The 12,702-nt window shown below is 54.0% G+C and overlaps 5 protein-coding genes across 5 annotated transcripts; 2 read left to right on the top strand and 3 right to left on the bottom strand.

Moving 5' to 3' along the window:
* Positions 1-2: 2 nt before the first annotated feature.
* Positions 3-1,471, bottom strand: MSY001_2619 (uncharacterized protein; the record flags this gene model as incomplete). The annotated part of the gene is made up of 2 exons (XM_018884481.1): positions 3-1,338; positions 1,362-1,471. The coding sequence occupies 2 exons, from the start codon at positions 1,469-1,471 to the stop codon at positions 3-5; spliced, it is 1,446 nt and encodes a 481-aa protein (XP_018741136.1).
* A 192-nt stretch (positions 1,472-1,663) lies between these two features.
* MSY001_2618 (uncharacterized protein) lies at positions 1,664-3,193 on the top strand (the record flags this gene model as incomplete). The annotated part of the gene is made up of 1 exon (XM_018884480.1): positions 1,664-3,193. One exon carries the CDS (start codon positions 1,664-1,666, stop codon positions 3,191-3,193), a length of 1,530 nt encoding a protein of 509 aa, XP_018741135.1.
* Position 3,194: 1 nt separating this feature from the next.
* Positions 3,195-4,943, bottom strand: MSY001_2617 (uncharacterized protein; the record flags this gene model as incomplete). Its single annotated transcript, XM_018884479.1, has 1 exon — positions 3,195-4,943. One exon carries the CDS (start codon positions 4,941-4,943, stop codon positions 3,195-3,197), a length of 1,749 nt encoding a protein of 582 aa, XP_018741134.1.
* A 98-nt stretch (positions 4,944-5,041) lies between these two features.
* On the bottom strand, positions 5,042-5,899 carry MSY001_2616 (uncharacterized protein; the record flags this gene model as incomplete). The annotated part of the gene is made up of 2 exons (XM_018884478.1): positions 5,042-5,571; positions 5,722-5,899. The coding sequence occupies 2 exons, from the start codon at positions 5,897-5,899 to the stop codon at positions 5,042-5,044; spliced, it is 708 nt and encodes a 235-aa protein (XP_018741133.1).
* Positions 5,900-9,093: 3,194 nt separating this feature from the next.
* MSY001_2615 (uncharacterized protein) lies at positions 9,094-10,621 on the top strand (the record flags this gene model as incomplete). Its single annotated transcript, XM_018884477.1, has 2 exons — positions 9,094-9,454; positions 9,480-10,621. The coding sequence occupies 2 exons, from the start codon at positions 9,094-9,096 to the stop codon at positions 10,619-10,621; spliced, it is 1,503 nt and encodes a 500-aa protein (XP_018741132.1).
* Between the last annotated feature and the right edge of the window lie 2,081 nt (positions 10,622-12,702).

The following is a 12,702-nucleotide window of genomic DNA, read 5'->3' as shown; positions in this document are numbered from 1 at the left end:
GATCATGCATCATCGTCTGCGCCCTGTGTCTCGCCTTCTTCATCGCTGTGCAGTGCCTCGCCTTGCGCCTCGTTTGTATCGGTGCTAGGCGCCTTGGGCTGGCCGCCCGGCGCCCGGCGCTGCTCGCCGACCTTGAGAATCGCCGACGTCGGGATCGTGCCTGAGGGGTTGAGGAACTCAAAGTCAGGGCCGACAAAAACGTCCAGGTAGTTGAGCCACTTGGCAAACTCGGCCGTCTCCTCCTCGGTTTTGTAGATCTGGTCGTAAATGAACGTCTGCTTGAACGTGTCCATCTTATCTTGGAACGCCTGGTAGTCAACATGCTCGCGCCTTCCGCTCTCAGCATCAGGCGGGAGGGGCTTGGACGACGCTTGCCGCTGCGCAATCACGCGGTCAATACGCTCGTTGTTGTTCGTCACCTTCTGATTGTAGCCGCCAAAGAACGGCTCGACGAGGAGCAGGCCCAAGCCTGGGGCCTTGGGCACGTGGATGCGTGCTGGGCCGTACGTCTGCGCAACGAGCGAGACGGGCGCATTTGTGCGGCCGATCAGCACGAGCAGACCGATCATCTTGCGGATCTGATGCAGCATGAACGACTGGCCGTGGAACTGGACCGAGACCCACTCGGTACCGTGGATCATGCGCGGATCCGAGATCGTCAGCTTCTTCATCACGCGGTGCGCACTGCGATCGCGAAATTCTTTGCCGACGGTGTAATTGTGGAAGTTGTGGGATCCCGTGTACTCGTCGAACACGCGGCGCACTCGCTCCAGGGCCGGCCTGTCTATGCGCCACTGCCGCTTGCCCAGCATGTCCTGTGCAAAGTCGCCACTCGTACCGTGGGCCTGCCAGAATGGATGGTTCAGCACAGTATTGTCCCTAAGCGCCTCATCCTCCCAGGGCGCCACCGGGGAACCGTCCTCTTTCATCGGCGCCTCCTCTTCGCCCGTATTCAGGCGGCGCAGCATCTTCCACATGGAACTGAACGGCTTGGGCGGAATAAACACGTATGTGGGAAGCAGGTATTCGTAAAGGCGCGAATCACAGCTCGTGCGCGCATTGAACGCGCTTTGCACGCGGCGCATACCCCAGATGCGGATCTGGGGCGGCAGCAGCGTATTCACATATTCCGTGAGCGTCTGCTGCGCCGGCAGGTGAGGCGGCTCTAGGATCAGCTTGAGTGTGAGCAGGTTGCCGGCCGCGTGCACACCACGGTCGGTGCGGGCGGCGCGCTGCAACTGCACCTTGTTCGGGTTGACCGCATTGTCCTTGGATACGGCACCAGCGCGGCAAAAGGCATCGAAAATGTCTCCCTCAATGGTTTTCACACCCGGATTCCTGATGTCAGCAGGGACACGTACACTTGCAGGCCCGAGTACTCGGAGCCACAGTACCCAAAGAAGATGGCCACCTTGCGCTTCTGCCGGTCAGCTACGTGCACGTACCGCCAGGCGCCCTGTACCCTCACCATCGTCTGTGCGCGACACCTTGGCATCTCGGGCATGGTCCTCGCTGGGGGCCTCGCGCTTTTCGGCAGCTGCCACCATCGTGCTCGCCCGGCTAGCTCCTCTGCGGCAGTCGCTGCGGCGCGCCGATCGAGGTCTTTTCTTCACGTGACAGGTACGGCGACGTGCCGCGCGTGAAGAGCTTCTTGCCGGTCGACATGTCCGCGGCGGAAGAGGCCAAGCAGCGGGGCAACGACCTCTTCAAGAGCGGCAAGTTCCGAGACGCCGCACAAGCATACACAGAAGCGATCTCGAACGACCCCCAGAGCGATGTGCTGCTGCTAAACCGCTGCGCAGCGTACATGGCCCTGAGTGACTATCGGCGCGCCCTGGCAGATGCCGAGCAGGCGGTAAAGCTGCAGGGCGAGGCACCCACACCCAAGGCGATCATTCGCCTAAGCAAATGCCTCGTTGGCGTCGGTCGTCCGCGCGATGGCTCCTTGGCGCTGCAGTCCTTGCGCTCAGGCACGGTGGGCACGGAAGCGGAGCAGAAGCAGGCCCAGGACGTGGATCTGCTGGCACAGCAGATGGAGCGCCACCTCGTTACGCTCGAGGCATACTTGCGCGAAAAAAACTGGCTGCTCGCAAGTATTGCACTGGACCAGGCGCAGGGCGTGATGAAGCTGACCGACGCCTCCTCGCCCAAGGCGTGGCAGGAGCTGCGGGCCATAATCCTTCTGCAGCGGGGTCAGTATAGCCAGGCACAGTCGCTTGCGATGGATATGTACCGTTCTGACCCCTCCGATACGGACGCGATCTTGCTAGGTGCACGCGTGCTCCTCGCGAACAACGACGTGACCAAAGCTGTTACACAGGCGCAAGCTGCGCTGCGATCCGACCCTGATCGCGCCGATGCCAAAACGTTTCTGCGCAAGTGCAAGACCCTTTCGACGCTCAAGGACGAGGCTAACGCAGCCTTCAAGGCGAACCGCTCTGACGAGGCTCTCGCTAAGTATGCAGAGCTCTTGCAGGTCGCCGACACCGATGCCGACACCGATGGTGAGGCCAAAAAGTTCAAGGCAGTCATCCACTCGAACCGTGCTATATTGCTGAGCAAGCTCGCGCGTTTCGACGAGTCGATCCAGGACTGCACAAGGGCGCTGCAGCTCGATGCAGGGTTTGTCAAGCCGCTCAAGACGCGTGCCCGCGCCTACCTCTCGAGCGAGAAGTATGAGGAGGCAGTGCGCGACTTTAAGCGCGCTGTGGATGCAAGCGTTGGCACCGCCGAGCACGAAGCGCTCGTTCGCGAGTGCCGCCGCGCAGAGGTGGACCTAAAGCGCAGCAAAAAGCAGGAGTACGTATACACACCTGACACCAGCTATTACAAAATCTTGGGCGTGCCCAAGACGGCTAGCGGGGCCGAAGTTAAAAAGGCGTTCCGTCGGGAATCGCTCAAGCACCACCCCGACAAGGGTGGCGATGAAGAAAAGTTCAAGTTGTGCAACGAAGCGTACAGCGTACTGTCCGACGAACAAAAGCGCCGCCGCTATGACTCTGGCGTCGACGATATGGACGCCATGGATCTAGGTGGCATGGGTGGCTTTAGTGGTATGGGTGGTATGGGTGGTATGGGCGGCGTCAACCTGGCCGATTTGTTTGGCGCGCAATTTGCCAACTTTGATATGGGCCCTGGCGGCACAAGCACGCATTTCTATGGCCCCGGCGCGAGCAGCTTCCGCTTTGGCTAGTCTACATAGGCCGCAACGACATGATCTCTACGACGCACTTACCGTGTCGCTTGGCCAGGATCACACATGTATCGTCATCGAAGCGCACCGACCACACCGTCTCACACGGCTCACACAGATATCGCAGAAAGCGCCCGGTGGTCACGTCCCATAACTTGACAAGGCCATCCGAGCCACCCGTGACCATGTAGCGGTCGTTCAGTTGCAGGGTGGTGACACCACTATCGTGAGCACAAAGCCGGTACAGGCATTCCAACGTCCGCAGCGAATACACAAGCACGCGGCCGTCACTGCTTCCCGTTGCTAACATATCGCCGAAGAGCTGCAAGTGGGCAACCACATGCGTATAGCCTTGGAACATGGCCAGCATCGCTCCAGTCGTCGCACTCCATACCCGTACTGTTGAGTCAGAGCTGCCAGTGATAACATGCGTCCCATCAAAAGCCACCGCATACACTTGCAGCTGGTGCCCCTTGAGAACGTGAAGGCACTGCCCCCGGGTCCAATCCCACACGCGACACGTGAAGTCATAGCTGCCACTCGCCACCTGGTGTCCATGCACGGCCAGGCACCGTACTGAGTGCTGGTGCCCAGCCAACACATGTCGCACCACGCCCCTCTCGAGATCCCACACACGCAGGGTGCCGTCGCGGGAACCTGTCACAAAAAACGGTTGTCCGGGGATGCCTTGAGCACATCGTATCGTGGAGGTATGACCATGCAGCACTTGCATGCAGTGTCCCGTTGCCACATCCCATACACGAAGGCTCCGGTCGGAGCCAGCACTAACGACCAGCGTCTCTGTACGGCCCCAGCCGTGCGTGCGGCCACAAGCGGTATCAGTGGCCTGACAGCGCTCGGCCGCATAGGCAGCATCCCGCACAGACAATCCACCATGTTCGACCAGCGGGAGCATCGCTGCAGGCCTATCGTCTGACTGCGCAAGCTGCAAACCAAGCGGGGCGTTATGCATCACGTACGGCGTTCCGCGTTGGGTACCCGTTGCCAGCAAGAGGCACCATACACCACTTTCATGGCCCTGCAGCACATTCGCTAGCTTACCCGTGCGCTTTGAGAACACATAGATGCAACTGTTCGTCAAACCCACGACGATCCAGTCACGGTCCATAGCACAGCAAGTGAGGGCCAGGCGTCGATTGGGGTCTGGGTCAGCATCCGCTAGCTCTTCGGTCACATAGGTCGAAAGAATACGGCCTCCCTTCTGCCAGTGCCATGCTGTCAAGTAGGCCAACCGGAAATAGTCCCGAAACGCCACGGTGCCGCTCTGGCCGGGTGGCGGAAGCCGGTCGATTGAACCGGCAAAGAAGGAGCGCCGCCGCCGGGCTTTTACACCATCTAATGCCATGCTCTCATCCTTTTCTTGCATCTCCAAGGAAGAGGCTGGGACCAAACTCGCTACGAGCCAGTCAAGGTGTTGCGGAGTATGGTACCCATAGCGCACGCACATCCAGCCCCAAATGTATTCATCTGTAGCCAGTCGATACCATGTTTGGCTAACAGCCGAAGCACGAACAAGGGAGCTGCAGTCATCAAGAAACGTGAGGGTATGCAGCGCCACCTCCCTAGGCAAACGCTGAAGAAAGTCCACTTTGAGTCGCGGCACAATCATTGACTCCAAGTCGGAAAGTTCGCGAACATGACACTCTCGCACCAACGCTTCCAAAAATTGATATCTTTCAGACGGTGTAGCAGCTACAAAGCTGCCCAATGCATCCGCCAAGGATGTCATCCGTGTCGTAGCGACGCGGTCTGTCTCGCGTCGGTGGCGGCAAGGCACGCGTCAAGATCTCGTCGTACAGATTTGCTCTATTACTAATATCCTACAAGCTAGAATCCCCGCTCGCCTATCATCATAGCACTCTCGTTGGTAGCATCCAGCTCGACTGCAGGCGCCGTAACCGGACGGGCACCTACAGGTGTCTTTTCAGAAGTGTGGCTTCGCGCAGGCATCACGGGCACATTGCCAAGCGTATCCCATGTAGTCGCAAAGTAGCCTACCATAGCGCCAAGAATGATAGACAGTAGCATGTACCCATTGTACGTCATGGCAATAAGCATGATCAGGTAGGCACTGGTGAACTGAATACCATACAGCAGAGTACGCACGCACTGCTGCACAAAGGTAGGGCGGATCCGCAGTCCTCGGGCCGTCAGAGCCCGCGGTGGAAGACCAAATACCATGCCTAGCGCATGTGCAGGGAGGGACTTTGAACTCTGGTCTTCCTCAGATGATCCACTGCTGTGGATGCCGTTCTCAATCCACTTTTCCGGGAACTCTTGCTGACTCTTAGCAATGCTCTCTAAGGCACTAGCGATCACAAGCCGATCATACTCGCGTGCAAAGCGGCGAATGCATTCTGTAAGAATTACCCAGAAAGCCACACCAATGCAGGAGCCTGCAAATTGACCCGAGGTCGAAACCATCCACGATCGTGTGAGAAAGCAGGCACCTATAGTTTTCCAGTTTCCAAGCATATTCATTGAACACATAGGCTCATCGCTCATACCGCCCATATCGCCCATGCCACTCATGCCTCCCATGTGACCTGAGTTGCCGGAGCTAGTCGAGTTGCCCATGTCGCCCATGCCACTCATACCGCCCATTTGGCCCATACCGCTCATGCCGTGCATCTCATCACCATGTCTGGCATGCAATTCGGGCATGCTTGCTTGCACATAGGCCATTGTTTAGGAAGCACGGATTGCCAAAGCCACTCTGCCTTTGATATATATAACGGCTAGCCTCGGTACATTTCCGGAGAGTTTCCAGTAAGGCATTACCATCACGTGCATATAACCTATCGCACGCCAACCACATGGCACACCGTCATCACTTGGTGACAGGCTTGGCTCGTGCATTGTCTTGGCAAAAGTGCTGGCCGCCTCAATTCATGACATGTGGTGTACACACGCAAGCAACCTACGGCACATGGAAGTCTCCTATCACCAGTGATCTGCTCACACGAAATAGTGCCACGATCCATGAGGTCGCCGTTCGTTCTAACACGACAGTTTATACAATCACTCACCCGCACAATCGTGGACGTACGACCCTTGAATACCGAAAATTTGACAGTCCTTCACAAGCACATATTTGTGAAGCAATCACGGATTCTGTGCGCTCCTGTGTGCATGAATATGGCGGCGGCGCCTTTAGTATTCTCGCCGATGGCCGTGCTGTCTATGCCTATCAACGAGATCGAACTTTTGGCGTAGATGTCGTGGACATGACGTCTCAATCTATATCGAATCTTGTGGAGTCAACTTCATGTAAGCGTTATGCCGACTTTGGCGCGCATCCATTCTTGTCACTTCCGGTCCTGGCTGTAGAAGAAGAACATACGGCGACGGCTGTCATCAATCGCCTAGTCTGCATACATGAACAACAAGTGTACAAGGTACACGAGGGGAACGACTTCTATGCCTATCCCCGCTTTTCTTCTGATGGTCGCTTTATCGCCTGGGTCACCTGGGATCATCCTAGCATGCCATTCTGGGCCTCCAAGCTTTGGGTCGCTGCCATCCAGAGTTTGAATCCGATCACCATCTCTACGCCTGTTCTTGTTGCTGGCGGGAAAGATGTAGTGGCACAGCAGCCTGTATGGGTGCCTGGCTCGGCGACTCTACTGTTCACACGCAATGGTCAAGCCTCGGACATTTACGAAGTGGACGTGACTGCTAAGAACGAGGAATGTTGCATTTCGCGCGCAGTACCGAGCGGGGGTGATGTTGAGGGAGACCGAGAAACAGTGCAGGTACAACCTCCGCTATGGAACTTAAACGCTTCTAGCTTAGTGGCTTTGAATCAACAGTGGACTGTATACGTTGAGACTCAATCCGGGAAAGATACCCTGGTTCTTATCGATCGAAAAGAACGCAAACGAATCCCTCTTCATTCTTCTTATACACAATTTTCTCAACTGCGTGCTGCTAATGACGACCAGTTTGTTTGTATTGCTAGTTCTCCTACATCTCAACCAGCTCTGATTTTATGCCGTTTAATACCTAACGACACCGGGTCGTATACGATCGATATCGAAATACTCCGGGCCAGTTCTGACCCGTTAATTTCTGAGGACTTTATAAGTGTACCGGAACCTATCACCTTTCCCACTCAGTTACCCGATGGGTCATCGGCTACCTCTCATGCACTTTTCTATGCTCCTAAAAATCCTGGGTACGTTGGCCCTGCAGGTTCTTTGCCACCTTGTCGTATGATAGTTCACGGTGGCCCAACTGCATGCGCATCTTCCTCGCTGGATTTGGCGATACAATACTGGACTACTAGGGGATGGGCTGTGTGTGCCGTGAATTTTGGCGGAAGCACAGGGCATGGGCTGGAATATATGCGCCGCCTACAGGGCCATTGGGGCGATGTTGATGTACGTGACTGTGTCGCAGCAGCTGCCTACCTGGGCGGCGTGAATCCACCATGGGATCTTCCTATGTCTAAAGAGTTCGAGTTGAAGGAATGCAATGGTGAGGATGGTTCTCGAAGCATCACAGTGATGCGTCGAGAGCCTCCATCCTATTTAATGGAGACAATTTTGGCGTCGGTGATTGGCAGTGGTGTCTTCTTCTTCACGCGCTTACTCCTTTCCTGGCTAAGCTGGCCTGCTTCGTGTGCCTGGGCCCTGGGCCTTCTCGGTGTGATTTGGGTGGTTGTTCATCGAATTGTTTTACGTGTGCAAGCCGAATCTATTCGCGTCATGCCTCATCTAGCTGTTCAGCTCGAGACTCACCGAGGAATATGGACTGGTGCTCGGTCACAACCGTTTATGGAAATTTCTTGCGAACGCGAGTTTATTCCTCGCGATACAATCTTGGATTTTTTTATGATGGAGGGAATTCAGACCTTCCGGGTTTGGGATTATGCGGTATTGGCCACCTCGTCAGAAACCAAGAATCATTCGCTCAAGATACTTTTTCCTAATTTGATGCCCTCTCGCTCTCTCTATATCCATGTATATCAGCGGTTGCACGACATGCTTCTTCACAATGAGCCCTCAAAATATCATGCACGAGTGGATGCTTCCCGGATCTGTCTCCATGGTCGTTCGTCTGGTGGTCTGACAGTTTTGTGTGCTCTCGTGCGCTATCCATCTGTGTTTTGTGCTGGTGCCAGCTGGTATGGCATTAGTCATTTAAAAGAGATGGCGGAGTATACCCACAAGTTTGAGCAGCATTATACATCTTCTTTGATGGGAGGACCCCCTAATGCCATACCCGACGTCTATTATCAGAGAAGCGCACTGTTCCATGCAGATCAAATCCGGACCCCTGTGCTTTTGCTTCAGGGCGGACAAGATAAAGTGGTTCCTAAACAGCAAAGTCAACAGATGGCGCGTGCCATTGAGGCTCAAGGTGGACGGGTGCGCTATGTGGAATACGAAAATGAGGGGCATGGCTTCCGCCAGGCGGAGACACGGCAAGCAGCCCTAGAGACTGAGTTTGCATGGTTTTCTTCGGCGTTGCGCAACACAAATGTACAGCTACGGTCTTGTCCCTGAGTGTGGTTGATTTGTCATCATCCATGGACCGTGCGCGCAGGGAGATTCTGAACGTGATTTCATCTTGACGAGCGGGATCATTTCGAGTCGTCTCACTCTTCCTTCATTCCATGTAGCGTTAATATAGACGTATTCTCTGTCTACGTCACTTTTAGGGTACATACAATCCAAGCCTCCCGCGGGTGCGAGAGGGAGCGGTCCATGGACGTAGCACGTTACGTATCACGTGATATACAGCGGTGTGATCGGGCAGACATCCGCGCGAGGCCCCTTCACCACTTTTAACCTATACAGCCTTTTAGACGGCTGTCTCAGGTCGTCAAGAGAAACAATCTCGGGGCTTCTCACCGATTGTGAGAGTGAAGGATAATGGATCGTGACGGTAGTTCGTCTGGGTCTCCCCAGGGTGCATGGCGATTTGCCCAATGCTTCGGTGATAAGGGTGACATTGAAGACATCACTGAGGCTGATATCATTTCGACCGTTGAATTCGATCCAACAGGTGATTACCTGGCCACTGGTGATAAAGGAGGACGTGTTGTCATGTTTGAGCGTAGTGGTGCTGGTGCGGGCTCCCAGAAACAAGGATGCGAATATCGGTTCCACACTGAATTTCAGTCGCACGAGCCTGAATTCGACTATCTCAAATCACTTGAAATCGAGGAAAAGATCAACCAAATCTGCTGGTGTAAACGCCAAAATGCGGCCCATATGTTGCTGAGCACCAATGGTATGTGTGAACCGACTCACCGCAGACAAAACGATCAAGCTTTGGAAGGTTTTTGACAAACCTCTGAATGCCGTTGCAGAAGGCAGTTTGGCGACGGGAGAAGATCCCACCAGCGTCTTGATGTCTAAGATGACGCATGAGAGCCATCAAATGGACGGCACTTTGCATCCCAGCCTGCTGAAGCTCGGCGCCCCCCATGGTGGCCTGATTACCCCTTCATTGTCACCGGCTCAATCGCGCTTACTGCGATTGCCTCGTCTAGTGTACCATGACACTATTGTTGCAGCTGTTCCACGGAAGATCTATGCAAATGCTCATGCCTACCACATCAACTCACTCTCTGTGAATTCCGATGGTGAAACCTATATTAGTGCGGATGATTTGCGGATCAATCTCTGGAATTTGGGCATAAGTGACCAGAGTTTCAGTATGTTTGACTTTCTAACTCTAGACATTGTTGATATAAAGCCAGTGAACATGGAAGAACTCACCGAAGTAATCACGGCAGCTCAGTTTCATCCCATTCATTGTAATGAGCTGGTGTATTCGAGCTCGAAAGGCACGATCAAGCTGGCTGACATGCGTGAATCTGCCCTCTGTGACCAGCATGCGAAGCTCTTTGAAGAGGAGGAAGATCAATCTACTCGCTCGTTCTTCAGCGAAATTATCAGCAGCATCTCAGATGTGCGCTTTAGCCATGATGGGCGCTATATCTTATCACGCGACTACCTAACTTTGAAAGTTTGGGACGTCAATATGGAGTCGCGTCCTCTGGCAACGATTCCCATACATGATTATCTGCGCCCAAAGCTCTGTGATCTTTACGAAAATGACTGCATTTTTGATAAATTCGAAGGCATTTGGGGGCCTACCGGCACAACAGCATTGACTGGCAGTTACAGCAATTATTTCCATCTTGTCGATTGGGAGCGCGACTCAAGTGTCGTTCTCCAGGCGGACAAATCTGCATTTAAGTCCAAGAAGCTTGCAGCCACACACAAGCCTGGCGCCCGCAGTGCGGGAGCGGGGGGCATTAACGCCAATAACGTGGACTTTAACAAGAAAATTCTACATGCCAGTTACCATCCTAGGGAGGACACTATCGCGATCGCTGCAACAAACAATCTGTTTATCTTCTCGGCCAACAACCCCGCAGCTTCTGCGTAGCTGTTCATCTCATGTACAAACTATTAGGATTGCCCCTTCCTTAGTTACGAAAATTGCTATTCTCGTCCTTCTATACATGACTGCCGCTGTTCCAGCGCTGAATACCGTCAAGCAGGCGCCTCCTGTTCGGCGTGTCTGCAAAGAGCGCTCGCACAAGCATCACCATCTCCTCACGCGTATAGTCACATAGAGCACTGCCGCTTTCGTTACCAAAGAGCAAGTATTCAAGATCGGCCATGGATCCTTGCAGGATGTCAGGGAGATAGGCGAACTTAAAGTAACTTGGCACCTGCGTTTCGGCCCCGTCGAGCACCGACGTCACTGCTTCTAAAAGCATGTGACATAATTTGGCCAAGCGCATACTTTCAGGTTCTGAAATATCCTGCAAATCCTCGATCTCGTGCATAATACGAGAGAACAGGCCATCCACCAACTCACACATGACTTGTACCAGAGTCTCGGCCGCCATCACCGGCCGCCACACGGACGCCAAATGTGTCAAGAGGTGCTGTACTTGAAGAATCGCTCGCTCACAGGCCTCATATCGTGCATTGTCATCCGTACGTGAGAACCCATCGGCCTGGTCCATACATTCGTGCAGAGATTGCGCCTGGAATGCCAAAAGCGCCGTTCGCCACTGCGTACTCATGTCATCAAGCAAATCCGCCTCAGCCCGCAGCGATCCCTCCAGCATCTGGCGCGAAGACATGCGAAATGCACCCCACTTGTTCGATCGTGTCGCATACTCACGCAGAGTGACGGCTGTGAAAGCACAATCATTCACAAACAGCATTCCTAGGAGGGGAACATGTTGCAGAACTTGGCCATGGACAATGGGCATCAAGGCACGATACAACTGCACAGACTCCACCAGACCTTGCGCCGTCCACGGTCGCATTTGCATGTCCTCGTCTAAGCGACGCCACTGTATCGCGATTAATTCATGAATCTCAATGATGCGCTTCGAAACGGAATACGTCTGCCAAAGGTGAGAGATTGGCTGGACAGCAGAGGCTGGCGGATGCAGTGTGGCGCTGATGTCAGGCTTATAAGGCATCTTTGGCTCTGGCTCCCCTTCTGTATCATCCTCGTTCCAATCCCATGCATCTAATGATTTTTCTTCCACGGAGGCTGAGCCTGCCTGCTGGGAATACTGAGTCGAAGGCGGCTCTATAGTCTCGCTCAGAATTTGTTCCACTTCCGCATCGTCATCGCCCCACCCCCAATCATCATCCAAGTCTTCCTTCTCCCTAAGAGTACTGTTATTTTGAGGAGCTAACTCCTCATCTTCATCTCCCCATTCCCAGTCATCTTCAGGCTTCTCATTCTTGGGTGCAACAGTTGGAGGTAACGCCTTTTCGGTGGTGCTTGGGAACTTGGCACCAATCTTGACAACCCCCAGTGTAGGCTTTTTCCCTTTTGTCAGAGGGTTCTTTGGCGTTGAAATCGGTGCCTGTGGCATCGTACTGTTCGGAGGCGGTTTCTCAGCCACAATGGATGAAGGCTTCTCCGTTGTAGGCTGTAGCGGGACACGCATGGTAGTTGGAACGGGGACCTGCTTCGAGACAGGGTCCCAAAGTCGATCATGGGTATCGACGATAATAGACCGCACATGATCAAGTACTGCTCCCACCATATGTTGTTTACAGATGGCATCGGCTGTCTTCGTCCAAGCAGGTAAATCTGACAAGGGCTCAGGGGCACCCGTAGGGGGCTTAGTTCGAGGCAAAGCGACGTCCGACACAAAACGCAACTGAACTAGATGGCGATGAAGCTCCATTGCTCCTGCCACCAACATGGCTTTACTTTCTTGAACCTCATCAAAGCTTGTCACAGCTGGCAGACACAAAGTCAGATGCGTTTTGACTAATTCAATGATTGGCGGTATACAGCGTCGCAAAAGTGAAGCACGAAGATCGGGACGTTCGGGTATAAAAGGTTCGAGAGTCGATAGAACGGCCTTAAGTTCAGGAACGGCCGCGCCCACCTTCAAGGAAGCTGCGCTCGTTGTTTTCTCTAAAATCAGACCTTTGTTTGTTTGCGTAGCTTTCCATTGAGTCATGCTGTTCAACAATGGCTCC

This window comes from Malassezia sympodialis, genomic scaffold (assembly GCF_000349305.1).
Source record: "Malassezia sympodialis ATCC 42132 genomic scaffold, msy_sf_12, whole genome shotgun sequence".
In the NCBI taxonomy this organism is placed as follows: Eukaryota; Fungi; Basidiomycota; class Malasseziomycetes; order Malasseziales; family Malasseziaceae; genus Malassezia; species Malassezia sympodialis.
This window is presented reverse-complemented; position numbering and strand designations above follow the sequence as displayed.